Source organism: Lemur catta, chromosome 16 (genome assembly GCF_020740605.2).
Source record: "Lemur catta isolate mLemCat1 chromosome 16, mLemCat1.pri, whole genome shotgun sequence".
Classification (NCBI taxonomy): Eukaryota; Metazoa; Chordata; class Mammalia; order Primates; family Lemuridae; genus Lemur; species Lemur catta.
In genome coordinates this window covers 55854303-55873266 of record NC_059143.1, presented here as the reverse complement: position 1 = coordinate 55873266, position 18964 = coordinate 55854303, and the positions used below count along the sequence as shown (strand labels likewise).

Below are 18964 nucleotides of genomic sequence, written 5' to 3'. Positions count from 1 at the left end.
CGCGCCGCTACGCACGACGTCGGCACGCACGGCGTCAGCACGCACGGCGTCGGCGCCCGCACGGCCGGAGGAATTCCCGGGCGGGAGCCCCTGACACTACCCGGAGGTGCGGGCGGGCCGGGACGGGACGGGGCCTCGCGGGGCCGGGGTGAGGGGGTTGGGGGGCTGGTGCGGGTGAGGGAGGCTTGCGGGGATGGAGAGGGTACGAGGGGAGGGGGCGGGGGATGCGCGGGGATTGGGGGGATAGGGTGGTACGGGGTGGGGGAAAGGATGGTACGGGGTGGGGGGCCAGGGTGGGAGGCCAGGGTGGGGGGTTGGGGTAGGGTGGTACGGGGTGGGGGGCCAGGGTGGGGGGGTTGGGATAGGATGGTACGGGGTGGGGGGTGAGGGTGGGGGGGTTGGGATAGGATGGTACGGGGTGGGGGGAAAGGATGGTACGGGGTGGGGGGCCAGGGTGAGGGGGTTGGGGGATAGGATGGTACGGGGTGGGGGGCCAGGGTGAGGGGGTTGGGGGATAGGATGGTACGGGGTGGGGGGATAGGATGGTATGGGGTGGGGGGCCAGGGTGAGGGGGTTGGGGGATAGGATGGTACGGGGTGGGGGGATAGGATGGTACGGGGTGGGGGGCCGGGGTGAGGGGGTGGGGGGGATAGGATGGTACGGGGTGGGGGGCCGGGGTGGGGGGGTTGGGATAGGATGGTACGGGGTGGGGGGCCAGGGTGAGGGGGTGGGGGGATAGGATGGTACGGGGTGGGGGGCCGGAGTGGGGGGGTTGGGATAGGATGGTACGGGGTGGGGGGCCAGGGTGAGGGGGTGGGGGGATAGGATGGTACGGGGTGGGGGGCCAGGGTGGGGGGGTTGGGATAGGATGGTACGGGGTGGGGGGATAGGATGGTACGGGGTGGGGGGCCAGGGTGAGGGGGTGGGGGGATAGGATGGTACGGGGTGGGGGGGCCCGGCCGGGCAGTGTCTTCTGCCGGTGGCCTCTGGACCAGGCCACCTTCCCGGCCCTGGGGGGCCCGCCCCGCAGCAGCCGGCCTCACTGGCGAAGCTTGCTGGTGGGGTCCCCGCGAGGTGCCCTGCCCTGGGCGGAGAAGCAGCTAGCGGTGTCCCCTCCACAGGCACCCGGTCCGGCCGCCGAGATGTCGTACATGCTCCCACACTTGCACAACGGCTGGCAGGTAGACCAGGCCATCCTTTCGGAGGAGGACCGAGTCGTCGTCATTCGGTTCGGGCACGACTGGGACCCCACTTGTATGAAAATGGACGAGGTTCTGTACAGCATAGCTGAGAAGGTACGGCGGCCCCGCTCTCTTCGCGTTGCGTTGGGTAATCTGCCAGGTGGTGGCACGGTGTTGGAATTTCTTTTTTTTGCCGTGGCGTCAGCCTAGCTCACAGCAACCTCAGACTCCTGGGCTCAAGCGATCCTCCTGCCTCAGCCTCCCGAGTAGCTGGGACTACAGGCATGCGCCACCATGCCCGGCTAATTTTTTCTATATATATTTTTAGCTGCCCATATAATTTCTTTCTATTTTCAGTAGAGACGGGGTCTCGCTCTTGCTCAGGCTGGTCTAGAACTGCTGAGCTCAAACGATCCTCCCGCCTCGCCCTCCCTGAGTGCTAGGATGACAGGCGTGAGCCACCGTGCCCGGCCCATATTCTCGTTCTTAATGGCTTAATTTCTAATGTAGCGAAAAGAATGAAAAGAAGAAACAATAGGCAGATTCTTACTTTTGTGATGTGAGGATGTGCAGAATAATTTACCTTTTCCTGGGAGAAGTTTGTATGATGTTTCAAATTTTAGAGGTTCGTGATCCCCCTCCTCCCAAATAAGTTAATCATTTCTATTGATATGGTGTTTTTTCAAAATTTTTAGTGCAGTGAACAAAATACATTTTCAGGCTTTATTGAGAACGTTGAAGCTTACTTTAAATAGCTTGCTTGAAAGGGTGCTCTTTTTTTGGTTCTTGTTTATTTATTGTATTTACAAAGCAGAACTTTTATGTTAATAGCATAGTAAGTCCTGTTGTTTTTATTTTGGAGGGTTTTTTTTCCCTTTATCCTGCCATGCTCTTTGTAAGTCATGTGATTTATACCTTAGAGTGATTCAAACACAGAAAACACCAGGAGAAAATAGAATTATGCCTTTGTTAGAAATAGTTTCCCTGGATTTGTAATATTAGTGTACTGGGTGGTCTGTGGCCCTTGTTTGTAAGACACTACTGTGTGACCAGAGGTTTAATTCCTTTTCTTTAATTTCCTTATGGTGGATTCAGGAGAACTTTTATTTGGGTTTTTGTAATTGAGCAATAGGCCAAGACAAAAATATTAAGGTGTTAATAAAATATTTGGCATATTTGACATTAATATTCTATAAATAATTTGAGAGGTCATTCATTTTAATGAACAGTTAGAAACATTGAAGCTATCTTTTCTCTGGCAGATGCTAGTACAGGCTGGGTTAAAGTCACTCCTTTGAGTAAATACTAACAGAGAGAAGGATATATTGTATATTTAGGAAAGGAAAGATCGGCCATTCATTAATTTTTACTATCTCCTATTTAGGTCAAGAGGCAGCCTGTTAGGGACAGTTCTTGTATTTTAGTTGTCATACGTATCTCTTGGAGTGCTCACTAAAATGCAGCTCAGAGATTCTGACTCTGTAGGTCTGGAGTGAGGTCTGGAAATGGCTCTTTAAGGCGGCTCCCCAGGGAATTCTGATATTACTTGACTTTGAGCCACAATTTTCATTTTTTTTCTTTTTTTACTTTAATCCAGTAAGACTGCAAGATATTTTGTTTGTTTGTTTTTTTATTAGGGCCACACTTTTCAGAAACCCTTCAGCAGAGGTCAGAATTAGAGTAGGGGTGCTTTGATTGTCAGCTGTTTCCCAGCCTCTTCCTCTAGGACACTGAGGCAGTGAGGCCTTGAGGGGGCACCTGGGGGTCAATGAGGGCATCGGTTCTCCCACATGCAGAGGGTCCTGCCTGCCAGGGGTCAGAAGTGATGAGAGAGCTCGTGCCTGGGAACCAGTTTTTCGCAGCTTAAGCAGTAGTGGACAAGGGCAGATACTGCTGAAATTCAGTGATGAATCAACTAAAAGCACTTTCCCGATAGGCAAATCTTGGCTTTATTGACTTTGAAATAATGTGAGATATGTGTTCTGGAATCTTTCACTGTTGTACATCGCAGGTGGTGGAAGGAACATCAGGTGATGTTCAGATCCTGTTGCCTGCAGCACTAGGCCAGGGTGGCTAGAGATGGGAGCCTTTGGCGGGGCACATCCGAGCAAAGCTCAGCAAGGGTCGCTTAGCTAGGAAAGAGAGTTTGTGTGTTGATGTAACTGTTTGGGGACTTTACCAGATTTGTTCTCTTCTTTTCTAATTCCTGTATGTCAGTTATAGACTGAATCACTGTATTATTACTAGTGGACACACACTTTATTTGGTATTGAACCTATTGGTAAGGACAGCTTAATTGGGCTCACTTTTGGGTATTTTTCTTTGGTTTTTAAATTGGTCTCTCTTTTTGGTCCAAAAGTTTGGATTACTTTATTAATCAACTTTTAATGCAATATTATAGTTATTAAAGTGCAAATTGTAAATGCATTAAAAGAGTGTCAGTGTTTTACTTTCTTAGTATAAGGCCAAAATATGAACTCATAATTCTGGAAGCCCTTTTTGGGGGAAGCTCAACAGGAAATTTTGCAATCTAAGGTTTTAGTATAAAGAGCAATATAACTCTCTATTTAAAAATCTCCCTCTGCAGAAATGGCAGATAACGGGGTCTTCCTCATCTTGGTACGAGCCCCGTTTGGATACCCAGCTGTTTTAAAGTGAGTAAAGTTCCAAATGTTCAGGCTGGACTTGACTGTACCATTTCTCCTGGAATGTGTTACGTCGATTTGCTGTTTCTGCAGTGCCTGTCCCCACCGCAGGCTGGATCAGCTTTGAGCTATAAACTTAATGAAGAAAGTTGGTCTGAAGACATGGAGATGCGCTTAAAGATTTGACAGCTGTCCAGAGTTTGCTGTTAGTAAATGTGGGACAATTTACTTGATACGAGTGATAATAAAAAATGAAGTTTCCATTAACAGCTGATGTTATGCACAATTTTGACGAGGAACTATTTCATGTAGATTTGGGCTATTTTTTCAATTTTGTAGGAACACAGTTTGTCTCACAGCAATGCTCTGGGGTTCACTGTTACCTAAATTCTACCTTGGGTAAGAATAAATGGGACATTTAATTTTTGTGTTAAAAAGCCTATACAAATAGAGTTTAAAATACTCTTGGTGATATTAATGACTCATGACGGTACATTTTAATAGTACATAAGGCAGATGTATTTATGGAACTTTTTAGGAACGATATTAGGGGATTTGTCATAAATACCACATTAAGGATTACAGAGAGTCAAATGAACCAGTAGAAGTCAACCCTCAGCCAGATGAGGAGTCTCGTAGAAACAAACAATGCATATTTTTGGTGTTCCCTACGTATTTTTGTCTCTGGTTCAAAACAAGCTTGTGGCTAGCAGCAAGGCATGAGGGGTGGGAAGCATGGTTGGAGGTGCAGGCTGGAGCTTTGCTCTTGCCACTTACCATCCGTGTGGTCTTTACAGACTTGTCCCAGTGCCTCATCTTGCTCATCTGTAGAAAGCGGGTAATAGCACCTAACCCGTACATTGGTGGTTGGATTGAGTTAACGTAAAGGTTTCTAGAACACTTCTGTCACGTAGCAACTGGCACATTCAGTAATCATTAGCCACTATGGTTACTGTCATTACTTCTCTCACATTACAAAATTTCCAAATTATTATGAGTAGGCTAATCAGAGCAAGTATTAGTTTTAGAAAATAAAGTTAGCACTCAGTTTTTGATGGCTTTGAAATGAATTGCCTAAAAATGTAAAAATTGACACTTAAAATTTGTAATACCCATTGACTGCCCAGAACATTTTTTCCAGAATCTTATGTGGACTCCTAGCTGGTTGACGAACTCCATAAAGAAGTGTGGAATGGTGGTTGGCAATCATGTGTCAGCCTTTGGCTGTGTGTTCTGTAGAGTTATTCACTTGGAACTTGGAGATAGATTGAGTGGCATGCAGGACTGCTGAACACTCCAGTCTCTAACATGCTTGAAGAAAAAGCGTGCTTATGAAATGTGTAGGCAGCAAGGTTGGAAAAAATATTTACTCTTGTAGAGATGATAAAAAAATACATATTAAAAAACAACTTGATAGATTGAAGTCATAGAATGCAAATAAAGAAATGAAATTGATACATATGGCACTTACTTGGTTTAAAAACATCTGTGCTATTCAAACACTGAAGATTACTACAAATATAGCAGGCAGAATGTTGTTTTAGATATAGGCTTATGCTTATATATACACACACGACTTATGCAAATAGAGAAATTTAAAACACCGTGGATAAATGGTCAATGAACTTGAAAAAAAAGTAGAAATTCCAATGGTTAATAAGTAAAACTTCAAAGAAACACCCATTAAAACAGTGCATATTGTTGCTTAGGTATATCGAAGATTACATGGCATTTAATGTTGTGGCATTAACTGGTTGGGGTGAAAGTCATTGTAACGTTCAGGTGGGAATAAAATTGATATAATCCTTATAGAAAGCAGTTTGGCATTATATGAAGAACCTTAAGAGTCATCATGCCTCAGGGCCCAGTAGTTCTACCTCTTCAGTAGGAAACAAAGCACAACTATACATAGTTTTATGCTCAGTGAGAATTTTGCTGTAATTTATAGCAAAATTGGAAAGATCCAAAATATCCAGTGATAGGAGAACACAGTAATGAACAGTTCTTTTTTTTGAGCTGTCACAGTGCTGGGAAGTTGGGTATCTCCTATGGGCCCCGGGATGGCTCCTTGAGACAGGCATTGCAAATTAGTTAATTAATTTGCCTTGAAAACCGCAGAACTGGGGTTTAAACTGGGAACATACATGCCTCTAGATAGAATGTTATTTTTCTTTTTTTTTTTCTAGGAGCTTTACTTAATACCATGAGGAAACGTTTGTTGTGATGTTAGCTGGAGAAAAAATAGACTGTATATCCTTTCCTTACAAGAAAATATGTGAGTCTGGAAAAGAACATTTACTTCTCACCTTAAAACTGCTATGCTGCTGAACTGGGTATGGTGGCACAGTTGTAGTTCCCGCTGCTGGGGAAGCCTGGTGGGAGGATTGCTTGAGGCCAGCCTAGGCAACATGCAGTGAGACATGGTCTCCTAAAACAAAACATTGCTATACTATCTATTTTATTTGACTGTCATATGTTTTCTAAAGTTATGTAACTTGTTTAAAATAAACATGCTTGGCTGATACAAGCCAATGGTTTTTCCATTCCATTTCTGTAGTTTCAAAATGAACATTTTTACAATGGAGAAAAAAACAGTGGACATCTAGCTTAATTTCAGTTTTATATAAAAACTACACAGTTTACTACAAATTTATTAGTGGTTGTGAAATGATCAGGAGAAATAGCTCTGCTGTATTCTGCATCTCAGCCCACACAGCAGCAGCAAGCACAGTCCCTGTGAGCCACGAAGGGTGGGCTTTGCACAGTCCCTGCGAGCCACGAAGGGTGGGCTTTGGCACTGAGTTTTGGGGGAGTCAAAGCCAGAGGGAGGCAGCTGAGGCGCTGTGTTAGCACTTCCTCGCAGAACTGCCCAGACTGGAACAGCATTCTGGAGGAGGGTCCTGCCCTTACTAGAAGTACACAAGCCTCCTGGCGGGACACTGCCCTTAAGTAAGACATTAGACCAAACTGTCTCCTAAGGCAGGATTGTTTGAATTCAAGATTGTATCATTAAATCCATTCTGTCGGCCGGGCGCGGTGGCTCACGCCTGTAATCCTAGCACTCTGGGAGGCTGAGGCGGGTGGATTCTTTGAGCTCAGGAGTTCGAAACCAGCCTGAGCAAGAGCTAGACCCTGTCTCTACTAAAAATAGAAAGAAATTATCTGGCCAACTAAAATATATATATAGAAAAAATTAGCCGGGCATGGTGGCACATGCCTGTAGTCCCAGCTACTCGGGAGGCTGAGGCAGTAGGATCATTTAAGCCCAGGAGTTTGAGGTTGCTGTGAGCTAGGCTGACGCCACAGCACTCACTCTAGTCCGGGCAACAAAGTGAGACTCTGTCTCAAAAAAAAAAAAAATCCATTCTGTCCAAAAACACGTGTTTTTTTGTTCGTTTGTTTGTTTTTTCCCCAGGCTAGAGTGCAATGGCGTGAACATAGCTCACTGCAACCTTAAACTCCTAAGCTCAAGTAATCCTCCTGCCTCAGCCTCCCAAGCAGCTGGGACTACAGGCACATGCCAGCGGGCCTGGCTAATTTTTTTTTTTTTCCATATTTTTGTAGAAATGGGGTCTTGCTCTGTTGCTCAGGCTGATCACAAACTCCTGGCCTCAAGCAATCCTCTCACCTGGGCCTTCCCAAAGTGCTGGGATTACAGGTGTGTTCCACCATGCTGGGCCAGAAACACATTTTTAATAACAATATGCGGGGGCAGTGGCTCACACCTATAACCCTAGCACTCTGGGAGGCTGAAACAGGAGGCTCGCTTGAGCTCAGGAGTTCCCGACCAGCCTGAGCAAGAGCGAGACCCCATCTCTACTAAAAATAGAAAAATTAGCTGGATGTCCTGGCTCTCCCCTGTAGTCCCAGCTACTCGGGAGGCTGAGGCAAGAGGATCACTTGCGCCCAGGAGTTTGAAGTTGCAGTGAGCTAGAATGACGCCACTGCACTCTAGCCTGAGCGACACAGCAAGACTCTGTCTCAGGAAAAAAAAAAAAAAAGATACAGTCCTTGAGTTTTTAAAACATTTTTATTAAAAGTTTAGCTAGTGCCTTGTTTGTGTCAGGTACTGTTTGGTTCTGAGGATAAATCAGTAGCAACAGCAGATAGAATTCCCTACTCTTGTGGGGCTTCAAACTAATTTGAAGAACCATAATATAATTTATATAGAAAGGGAGAAAAAAATTAAGTACTGTGGTGTCACTTAGTTGTGGTTTATTTTTACTTTTGGGTGACCTACAATTTTGCACATTGAAGAAAAGGAGAAATAAGGCATTTTTTCAAAATCTTATTATAAAACTATCATTTACAGTATGAAAATTACATGAAGTCATTGAATTTGAATAGTAAAATGTTCTAATTTACAAAATAATAGATGAAACATTTTAATCACTTTTAGGAGGATGTGGCTTTTCGTGTCAATTTCTGCTTTGACTTGGGAGATTGGAAGCGCTGGGCTCCAGTCGACTGAGTCATTTATGTCAACTCTGAAATGTGTCCTGGGCTTTCGTTGAATTGGCAGTTTGTGCTTTAGGAGGCAGGATTTTTTTCTTGTGTTTGGTTATTCTTTAATAATATTTGTCATTTTCAATTATAATTCTTTTTCAAAATTTTTATTTATTTTTATTTTTTTAATTAATTGATTTTTTTTAAGAGACATAGGACCTCACTCTGCTGCCCAGGCTGGAGTGCAGTGGCATGATCATAGCTCATTGCAGCCTTGAACTCCTGCACTCAGGCATTCTTCCTGGCTCAGCCTCCCAAGTAGCTATGGCTACAGGTGTGCACCACTGCGTCCTGCTAATTTTTTTCTTTTTGTAGAGACAGAGTCTCACTGTGTTGCCCAGGATGGTCTGGAACTCCTGGCCTCAAGTGATCCTCCCACTTTGGCCTCCCAAAGTGCTGGGATTGCAGACATGAGCCACCACGCCCTCTTTTCATTGTTTTATTATGTGCAAAATGACAGAAGAAATTATCTCTGCTTAGTGAAATTTCGATGTAGGCAGAACCTTAAAAACTGGCAGGCTAAACTTTGGCCAGGAAATCAGGTACCATCCCTGCAGAAGAGTATGTGGCTGCGGCTTTTATCCAGCCCCTCGGCTGAGTGGCCTCAGTTGCCCTGGAGATGGCTCTTCCTGCTGCGGATCTTGGAGGCCTGCTGCTCGGCTCGGCTCCTCCGACCCGCCTCTTTCCAGCCCACAGACGGCATTTCCCACTTCACCAAGAGGTGGTGCTCAGGGTGCTGCACCTCCTCCCTCTGCCTGCCTGTTCCAGGCCTTCTGGCTCAGCTCCTGAGTGTGTTCACGCTGAATGCCTTTGTCTCCAGTCCTCCCTGGGGCTTCAGCCCCTGCAGTGTTCCATTGTCGCTGTGACTTTCCAGGAGTCAGCGTCACAGGCGCTTTTCTGTCCCCTCTTGACCTCTCTGGGGTGTTCGGCACAGCTCCCTCCTTGCAGTCTCCTGTCGGGGTTTCTGAGGGCGCCTTCCCCGGTGCAGCTCTCGGCTGCTCCTTTTCCAACATCTGCTGCCTTGGCTGGGGTCACTGCTGGGTGCAGGTGGCAGTGGTGAGGTGACTCTCTCCAGCCCAGACTCCTTTGCTCAGCTCCAGCCTGTGCCATCACTGCCCATAGTAACTTTTCTCTGGATGTTCCCTTAGTTTTCTCAAACTCGGTGTGTACAAAACCAAACTCTTTACCCACGCCGCCTTACTTAGAAGTAAATAAACAATAGCCCAGGCTCCTTAAGTGTAAAAGGTCCTTCGTGGCCGCGTCCCTGCTGGCGTCTCCAGCCTCTCCGCGCACCTGTGCTGCCTTGTTCCGGGTGTGGCCGCGGAGACTGGGCTGTGCTCTCGGGTCTTCTCTTCACACGTGGAATCCTCTTAGCCTGACAAGTTCCTTATCCTCCCAGGGCCCCGCCCCTGCCGCAGGTGGGAACACTGATTGCTGCCAGACTCGTTTTAGGAAATCCCATCCAGGCTTGGCTTGAATCTCAGCTCTGCCACTTCTCCCTGTGGCTGGGCATCCTGAGACCTTACTGAGCCTTAATCCCTTCAAATGTAAAACATTAACAAGCCTGGTTAGGGGGGTTGAAAGAATTAGAATTCATAAGTTAGAAGTGCCTTGCACATGTTCCTGAAACCCATTTGCGGTGAAATAGGATATTCAGGCTCTTGTAGGATGTGAGCTTGATGTGATCATCTGCTTGTGTTAGAATTCCGGGGGGTTAGATGCCATGGGCCAGAGCTTGAAGGCAAGAGGAGATAACATGTTTGTCTTTATTTATTTATTTATTTTTGAGCCAAATCAGGAGTCTTTATTAGCTGGCCAGCGACTACCCTCTGCACCGCCAAAGGCGGCAGCACAGAGAGCCGCAGTCAGCCTTTGAAACAGAAAGTTTTTATAGTGTAAGTTTGTGGGTAGAAAATTATTAAGATTGAACAAGCATGTGTACAAAAAGCCTTGAGTGAGCATGACATTTTCTTATCTTTGGTGTAACAGGATCTGGGCAGTTTGGGCTCTGGGCCATATTTTGTTTACACAAAACGTGGGGGCTGTAAACATTTTATGCAGAACAAGGGTGTTGTAGTCACTTAGGAACTGCCGTGCTGGGGGTGCTGTCTTGAGCAAGCAGGTTTACAGAAGCAGAATGGCAGATTAATGATTTTTTGGCACAAAACTCACACTCTAACACCCCTCCTCGGTGCTCACATGACCCCGTACCTCCCCTCCTCCATGCCCACGTGACCCAGCACCTCCCCTCCTTGGTGCTCACATGACCCAGCACCACGGCCTCCATGTCCTCGTGACCCAGCACCGCCCCCTCCATGTCCTCTTGACCAAGCACCTTCCCTCCTCCATAACATGGTTGTCTTTAAACGTTGCATTTATTCATTTACCTTCTGATTATTAAATGCCCACAAATTATTAAAACCCACAAATTATTACATTATTTAATATTTTTATATACAAGAAAAAAGGATAAAATTTTTGTGATGTTACTTTTTTCTATACACAATTTATAGCCCTGTTAAGTTTTAAAATAATACTTGCTTCATGACTCTAGAAGTTAATATAATTTTTATTGGTATTTATTGTATCTATCCCTGAACAAGGCATTGAAAGGATAAAAATGAAATATAACCTCCACTTTCCTAATGTCTGTGATCATTTTGTGGTCTTAACTTCTATAGTAGGGTATTTTGCTTTTAAACAAAACCAGAATACAGTTTACTAGTTTACCATGAAAATAAAACTAAGCTCTAGCGATCTGACAAACACATTCCTCTGTCGACACTGCAGGAAACCAGAGTTTCAGAAATAGGTGTTCACTGAGAATGATCCAACTAAGCAGTGTGTGTGATACGAACATGCAGGTGCACGTTAGGGGTTTTTAAAAGCGACACATGGACGGTGGGGCCCACAGGCATCCAGAGTGTGCGTGTAGGTTAAGGTTCTCTCTGCCAGGCTGGAGGGCAAATGGAGTCTTATTAAGTGTGAACTTTCTCTTTGTTCCTCTTTCTCTCTCCTCTCCCTCCATCCCTCCCTCTCTCTGGTGGTGGTTTAAATTTCCATATGAATTTTTAATATTCCCAGAAGCAGAGAGGAGAGGATAGCAACCCTCATTCCTATCATCCAGCTTCAACAATTATCAACATTTTGCTAGTCTTGTTATCTAACCCCTCATTTTTTAGGCTACAGTATTTAATGCAAATCCTACATATGTTATTTCCTCTATAAATTATAGTCAGGTTTTTAGAATTATATGAAGAAATGTTGTGTATGTCATGTTGGTTTCCTGTGGCTACCATGACAAAACACCACAAACTGAGGGACTTAAAGCAGCAGAAATTTATTCTCTCATGATTCTGGAGACCAGAGTCCAAAACTGAGGTGTTGGCAGGGCCATGTTCCCTCGGAAGCCTGTCAGGGAGTGTCCCTCCTTGCTCTTCCCAGCTCTGGTGCTGCCGGCAACCACTGATACCCCTGGGCCTGTGGACACCTCACTGCAGTCCTTAGTGCTGCCAGGGATGTGTCTTCCCGTAGCTGTCATGTTGGGTGGGGCCCACCTGTCCAGTGTGACCTTGTCTTACCTAAGAGAGTGCTCATGGTTTTTTTTTTGAGACAGGGTCTTGCTCTGCCACCCTGGCTATAGTGCAGTGGCATCATCACAGCTCACTGCAGCCTCCAACTCCTGGGCTCAAGAGATCCTCCTGCCTCAGCCTCCTGAGTAACTGGGCCCACAGGTGTGCACCACTGCGCCTGGGGTCTCAGTCTTGCTCAGGCTGGTCTCAAACTCCTGAGCTCAAGTGATCCTCCCACCTCAGCCTCCCAAGTGCTGGGATTATAAGTGTGAGCCGCCGTACCCGACTCAAGAATGCTCATAATTAAAGCAGGATACAAAATGTAGTATGATCACATTATGACCACATTTTGTTAAAACAGTATAAACAGATTTTTAACAATATATCCGGAAAAATGATGGGAAAGAAAATGGCAAAATATTAACAGCAACCACCTCTGGGTGTTGGGATTGGAGATGATTTTACTTTCTTTATACTTTTTTAGTTTTTCTAAATCTTCTCTGATGAACTTGTAGTTAAAAAATTGTAGAAAACTTGCTATATACAATATCATCTGTAGTGTGATTAGTATTTTTAAGTGTTCAAACATAAATGATGGGGGCTAGATGGCTGGATTCTACAGGCGTGTTTTAGAGCATTTTTTAATGCATGTTATTAAGTGTTTTTAAAAGTTCATATAGACTATTACTAGATCAGTGTGAATTTCACAGTTGTGGGTGTTTTCCACAGGACTTTCAGAACTTTTGCCTGAGCGAAGTTTAGCTGTTCCCAAACTGTTCTGAGGAGTGCTGGCGAGGTAGAAGTAGCCAGCCCGAGGATCCTGATGGTGTATCAGTTTCCTGTGTGTTAGCTCTGCTAGGAAAAAATGTTGAAGAATAGTTTGAAAATTTTTCTGTTATACACAAATTCTTGATTTTGCTTTTATAATGTGTTTTTATAGGATGAAATCCAAATCAATCTGTTATTTTAGTTTTTTTTTTAATCTCCTTTACTTTTAGGTTAAAAATTTTGCAGTTATTTATCTTGTGGATATAACAGAAGTACCTGACTTCAACAAAATGTATGAGTTATACGATCCATGTACCGTCATGTTTTTCTTCAGGTATGTTATCTTAAAAGTTGTTATTTAAATGAAATATTGTTGTGGAAGTTTAACATTGCTGAGATATCTTTAGAAGAAAGTGGATTATATGGTCATATCACAGTCCAGTTTGTTTTACCAGGCAATCACTGTGAACCCTTTAAATAATTTTTACAGTACCAGTTCAAGTTTTAGAATTTGCTCAATAGCAAATTACCCTTTTGAAACAACTTTGCCCAGAAACCTATGTAAAGTATTAATATAATTAAATGGAAGACATTCTTATTGACATTTAAGATACCTTTGACTATAATCTGTTGATTAAAAATGTTTTAAAATAACTCACTTATTAAATATGATATCAATGATTTTATTTAATGTCCTTTTTTGATATCCAAGGGGAAAACCTGAACTTAATTACTTAGCTTATAAATACAAGATTATTTTATCAGCTCAAAAATTTTATTGTGCAGATTTAATCTGGAAAGAAGTCATCATTTGAAATTGTTATTACTCATCAAAATTTCTTACTATAGTTACCATAGAGGTTGGTAAATAGCAATATGAGCATTCGACCATATTCCAAAAATAGAGCCTCCTAATGGGCAAGGAAGGTCTGGGTGGGTTGTGTAGGCTGTGTATTCATTTTATATTCTGTGTTACACGTGCACAAATTTAGCAGCTGACATCAACACCCATTTCTGACCTCATAGTTCTGTAGGCCAGAGTCCAGGCAGGGTCAGCTGGAGTCTCTGCCTAAGGTCTCAGCAGGCCATGGGCAGCATGCTCGTCTGGGGGGTTGAGCAAGAATCCCCTTTGGCTTGTTCAGGCTCTTGGCCGAGGCCTGTCCTTTGTGGTGGTGGGTCTGGGATCTGTTTACCGCTGCTGTGGGCTAGGGGCTCTCTCTGCTCTTGGGGACCCTGAGCTGTCACAGCCAGCACCAACATGTTGGGTCTCTCCAGCTTGGGATTCCGCCTGAGAAAATGTTCTGCTTTCAGAGGGCTCATGTGTTTAGTTAGATTCACCCAAACAATCCAGGATAATCTGATTTTAATTTTTTAAAAAATGTATTTTTTAAATTGACATAAAATTGTATGTATTTACTGTGTACAACATGATGTTTGAAGTATGTATACATTGTGGAATGGTTAAACCTAGCTAATTAACAAACACATAACTTTACATAATTATTTTTGTGGTGAGAATCCGTCCATCCACTCTCTCAGCATTTTTCAAGAATACCACGTATTGTCATTAGCTGTAGCCACCATGCTGCACAGTAGAGCTCTTGAACTTGTTCCTTCTAACTGTAAGTATGTATTCTTTGACCATCATCTCGCCAAGCCCCGTCCCCCCAGCCATGCCTTCCTCTGGTAACCACTGTTCTACTTTACTTTATGAGATCAACGTTTTTTAGATTACACATGAGTGGCTCTAGGCAAGACCTGCTTTGTCTTTCAAAACAGGTGAGAGGCATAGGCCGGATTGCAGTGTCGCCTTGGAAAGCAGCTGCTACTGACCATTGAGATGCCTCGGCAGCTTTTAATATGCGAACTAAGACGTTTACATTTTCCTTTAGGGCAAAGCCTTGCTTGACTTCTGAAATCATATCTGTCTCTAAAAACATAGGAGGCATTTCTATAAATCAATATTTCTTAGGCTCAACAACACTCAGAACTTCGTCTGATAGAAGCAAGCAGCTGAGCAGATTAGCAGAGGGAGTTGGGGAAGTGCGAAGGGGCAGGTGTTTACATAGAAATAGCTCCTGAGGAAGTGCACCTAAACCAGACAGGGCTGTGGGGAATGCCTGGCGGGCAGCCTGGAGCCAGCACAGGAGGGGCTCGGTGCACATCATGTGGGGCCTGCCTGGGAGAGCAAGGGCAAGAGCAGGTGAGGGTCTGACCCTGGGCCCCTGGGCCAACGTGAGGACATGGAATCTTGTCTTGGAGTGAAGGTTTGAAGCAGGAGACTGACATCGGAGTTGCCTGTAGGTCACTCTGGTTGAGAGGAGGCCAAACCAGAGCCCTGAGGTGGCACCTGTCATGGAATAGTGCGTTGAAGCCAAATGTTATGATCTCGTAGAAGTGAGAAGTTAAATTAATAAAAATCAATCTTCCACAAACCAGGAAAAATTCATGTAAGTACAGTGGGTTAATATCTTTACCTTGTAAAGTGCACATATAAATTCATAAGGTGAAATCTAGCCTCTTAAAAGATATACATGTAGGGCCGGGCGCGGTGGCTCCTGCCTGTAATCCTAGCACTCTGGGAGGCCGAGGCGGGAGGATCATTTGAGCTCAGGAGTTCAAGACCAGCCTGAGCAAGAGCGAGACCCCATCTCTACTGAAAAAATAAATAAATAAATAAAAAGAAATTAGCTGGACAACTAAAAATATATAGAAAAAATTAGCCGGGCATGGTGGCGCATGCCTGTAGTCCCAGCTACTCGGGAGTCTGAGGCAGAAGAATGGCTTGAGCCCAGGAGTTTGAGGTTGCTGTGAGCTAAGCTGACGCCACGGCACTCAAGCCTGGGCAACAGAGTGAGACTCTGTCTCAAAAAAAAAAAAAAAAAACACATGTAAAGAATCATCTACTTCCCTAATTATAGAGTATAAAATGTCATTTTCATTTCACTATCATAGGACTTTTAACAAAATGTATGCCAAGTGCTCATAAGAACACTATGAAAAATGTATGTATTGTTTTTTTCAGGCAAATTTATACAATCCTCTAGGAAACAATTTGTCTCTCCAAGTGACTAAAGCTGTGTCCTTTGACTTTTTAATTTCCCTTTAGGATATTTGTCCTAAAGAAATGCAGAAAAAAAAAAATACGGGAAAAGCTTGGTGGACAATGCGTTGCGTTTTTAAAAATCACATTTAGGTTGTTTCCCGCCTTCTACCTAAATCATGGAGTACCCTCTTGGGTGTATGCGTTCTTAACAACAGGAAAAATACGGCTTTTTCCATGGAATTGTGGGATTTGTGTGGGGTTGACGCCCTGGTCTCTCTGCAGGAACAAGCACATCATGATTGACTTGGGCACCGGCAACAACAACAAGATTAACTGGGCCATGGAGGACAAGCAGGAGATGGTGGACATCATAGAGACCGTGTACCGCGGGGCCCGCAAAGGCCGCGGCCTGGTTGTGTCTCCCAAGGACTATTCCACCAAATACAGATACTGAGCGCGTGAGTCGCAGTCTGCGGACAAATGTGAGATATTTCAAATTATTTAAAGCCTTTGGAAAAGTACATGAAGCTCAAAGGGCTGGAGGGTCGCTGAGATAGGATTGCAGGGTCTTAACTAGCTGAAATAAACACGCCCTGATAGCAGTCTGAAGTGTGCTTAACAAACTCTTATGTATACATGACTGATTTTGGTAGTCAAAGTGAATTCTTATCTTTACTCTTGGAGTGAGATTAAGGTGTTTACCCTATGAGGCTTTTATATTTCTTTTTTTTTCTTTTGTTTTCTTTTTTTCTTTTTTTTTTTTTTTTTTGAGTCAGGGTCTCACTCTGTTGCCCTGCCTGGAGTCATCATAGCTCACTGCAGCCTCCAACTCCTGGGCTAAGTGATCCTTATGCCTCGGCCTCCCGAGTAGCTGGGACACAGCAGGCATGCACCACCACACCTGGTTAACTTTATTTTTTGTAGAGATTGGGTCTTGCTGTTGTGTAGGTACCTATTGCCCAGGCTTGCCTCAAACTCCTGGCCTCCAGCAATCATCCCACCTTGATGTCCCAAAGTGCTGGATTACAGGTGTGAGCCACCACGCCCGGCTGGTTTATGGTTATTGTGAAAACATAAGGAGTATTTAAAAACGAGTGAAACCCATTTTTTACATAAATACAAATGAATGTATGCTTTTTAAATTGATTTAAAATTTAAATGAAAATCTACAGTTTAATCTCTTGTGGGTTAGTTTTCCCATATGTAAAATAGGGAAAATCATGTCACAGTGAGGGGTTGGTGAAAAGAATCCATATGACCTCAAGTACCAGGCACACAGCACATTCAGTATGACACTCCTAATTTTTCTCCAAATAAGGTAAAACACATAGCCAGTAAGCACATAAAATGATACTCAGCATCACTGCCTATTAGAGAAATGCAAATCAAAACTAAAATGAGATACTACTTCATACCCACTGGGGTCACTAGATTCAAAAAGTCAGATTATAATGAGTGTCAGTGAGAATGTAGAGAAATTGGAACCCTCACACACTGCTGGGGGGACTAGAAGATGGTCCAGCCACTTTGGGAAACGGGCAGTCTGGTCCTCAGAAAGTTGATCATGTTGGTACCATTTGATCAGCAATCTCACTCCTAGGTGTACACCCAAGAGGACTGGACACGTGTCCACACAGAAACTTGTATGCAGCTGCATTGTTCACATAGCCAGAAATGTGGATACCCTCAAGAGATGGATGGAAAAACAAAATGTGGTCCCTCCATACAATGAAATATTCAACTGTGAAATGCAATGAAGTACTGATACATGTTATGATATGGATGAACCTTGGAAACAGGCTAAGTGAAAGGAACCCGTCACTCCATACTGTAGATCCCACTTATATGGAGTGTCTCGTACAGGCAAATCCACAGAGACAGTAGAGTATTGGTTGCTTAAGACAGAGAGGGATGGGGGCATGAGGAGGTGTAGCCAATGGGCACAGGGGTTTGGTTTTTTTTTTTTGAGATGATTAAAATGTTTATGATTGTGTTGATGGTTGCACAATCCTGATTATATAAAAGACCATTGAATTGTATATTTTAATTGGGCAAATTGTATGGTATGTGACTTACAGCTGTCATTGATAACAGCTTTATTAGCTGTTAACAGAAAAAGATAAGCAAAAAATTACCTTCCACATTTTTAAGTTTATTGTATATTTATTGTAAATGTTTAGTCTGTTTGGACTTCCATAACAAAATGCTACACACTGGGTGGCTTAAACAATAGAAATTTGTTTTCTCGCAGTTTTGGAGTCTAGAAGTCCCAAGATCAAGATTTCAGCTGATTTGGTTTCTGGCGAGGGCTCTTCCTGGCTTGGGGACGGCCGCCCTCTCACCGTGTCCTTACCAGGCCCTCCCTTGGTTTCAGGGAGGGAGACCAGGCAGGCTCCCTGGTATATCTTACAAGGACACCATTCCTGTCAGTTCAGGGCCCAATGTTATGACCTCACTTTAATCACCTCTGTAGAGGCCCCAGCTCCAAATACAGTCATACTGGGGTTACGCCTTCAACTCAGAATTTTGGGAGGACATAAGCATTCATTCAGTCCATAACACACATATGTGTCATAGTAACTTCATTCACACTTGATTTTAATAATTTTTTTCTCTGGTGCTTTGTGATCACAGCATAGTTGAATTCATAGTGATTTAGACTCCGTTCCAAGTTTCTCTCTTGTGCATCTGCTGTCTACCTTCCCCTGAGCTAAGTGCTTTGCAAGCAATTTTCTCAAATCCTTACAACCACCTACAAGATAGATAATTTGCAGAGACGGAAATTGAAGCTTGTATTTCCCCAGGTTAACAACCAGCAACGGAGGATATGAATTCGAAACCTAGGCCTGTGTGGCTACTGAGCCTTGCCTCATCTGCTGTTTCATGTTGCTTTAATCAAGGTGGAAGTAGTGGTTCCTGTTTCCCATCTTCCAAGGATGGCTTTTAGGCAAAATCCAGAAATTAGTTATGGCAGCTAACAAAGAGGCAGTACACCTAGGTTCAGACTAGGGTAAGTAATCAATTTCCTAGACAAATTGGCATGTGTACACAAGGAGACAGGAGAGAATATTGCAGCATTATTTGGAAACACTACTGGTCAAATACTAGTAGAAGATGGATCATCAGAGGACTATTACTGAGCAGCTAGAGACTGAACCAGAGCCATAGCCATTGACAGGTGAGTCTCATACCACAGAACAGAAAAACGAGAGGAGGAGGAGGAGGCCACTTACAGAATGGTGTCCC

General features: G+C 44.0%; 1 protein-coding gene across 3 annotated transcripts; it reads left to right on the top strand.

Annotated features, from left to right (window-relative positions):
• Nucleotides 1-13: 13 nt before the first annotated feature.
• Nucleotides 14-16327, top strand: TXNL4A (thioredoxin like 4A). Of its 3 annotated transcripts, XM_045527411.1 has the most exons (5): nucleotides 1209-1295; nucleotides 3769-3835; nucleotides 6013-6101; nucleotides 12903-13006; nucleotides 16001-16327. In XM_045527411.1, the coding sequence occupies exons 4-5, from the start codon at nucleotides 12963-12965 to the stop codon at nucleotides 16170-16172; spliced, it is 216 nt and encodes a 71-aa protein (XP_045383367.1). In that variant the 5' UTR covers nucleotides 1209-1295; nucleotides 3769-3835; nucleotides 6013-6101; nucleotides 12903-12962; the 3' UTR covers nucleotides 16173-16327. The 3 variants fall into 3 exon arrangements, with proteins under 3 accessions (XP_045383366.1, XP_045383367.1, XP_045383368.1); XM_045527410.1 differs by lacking the exons at nucleotides 3769-3835; nucleotides 6013-6101 and adding an exon at nucleotides 14-106 and having other exon boundaries at nucleotides 1122-1295; XM_045527412.1 differs by lacking the exon at nucleotides 3769-3835.
• The last annotated feature ends 2637 nt before the right edge of the window (nucleotides 16328-18964 follow it).

Bases quoted from the DNA above. Each gene is read 5' to 3' on its own strand.
- TXNL4A (XM_045527410.1), top strand. From the start codon at position 1,143: ATGTCGTACATGCTCCCACACTTGCACAACGGCTGGCAGGTAGACCAG. The intron at 1,296-12,902 runs GTACGGCGGCCC...CTTTACTTTTAG, and splicing joins TGTACAGCATAGCTGAGAAG to GTTAAAAATTTTGCAGTTAT. The intron at 13,007-16,000 runs GTATGTTATCTT...GTCTCTCTGCAG, and splicing joins ACCGTCATGTTTTTCTTCAG to GAACAAGCACATCATGATTG.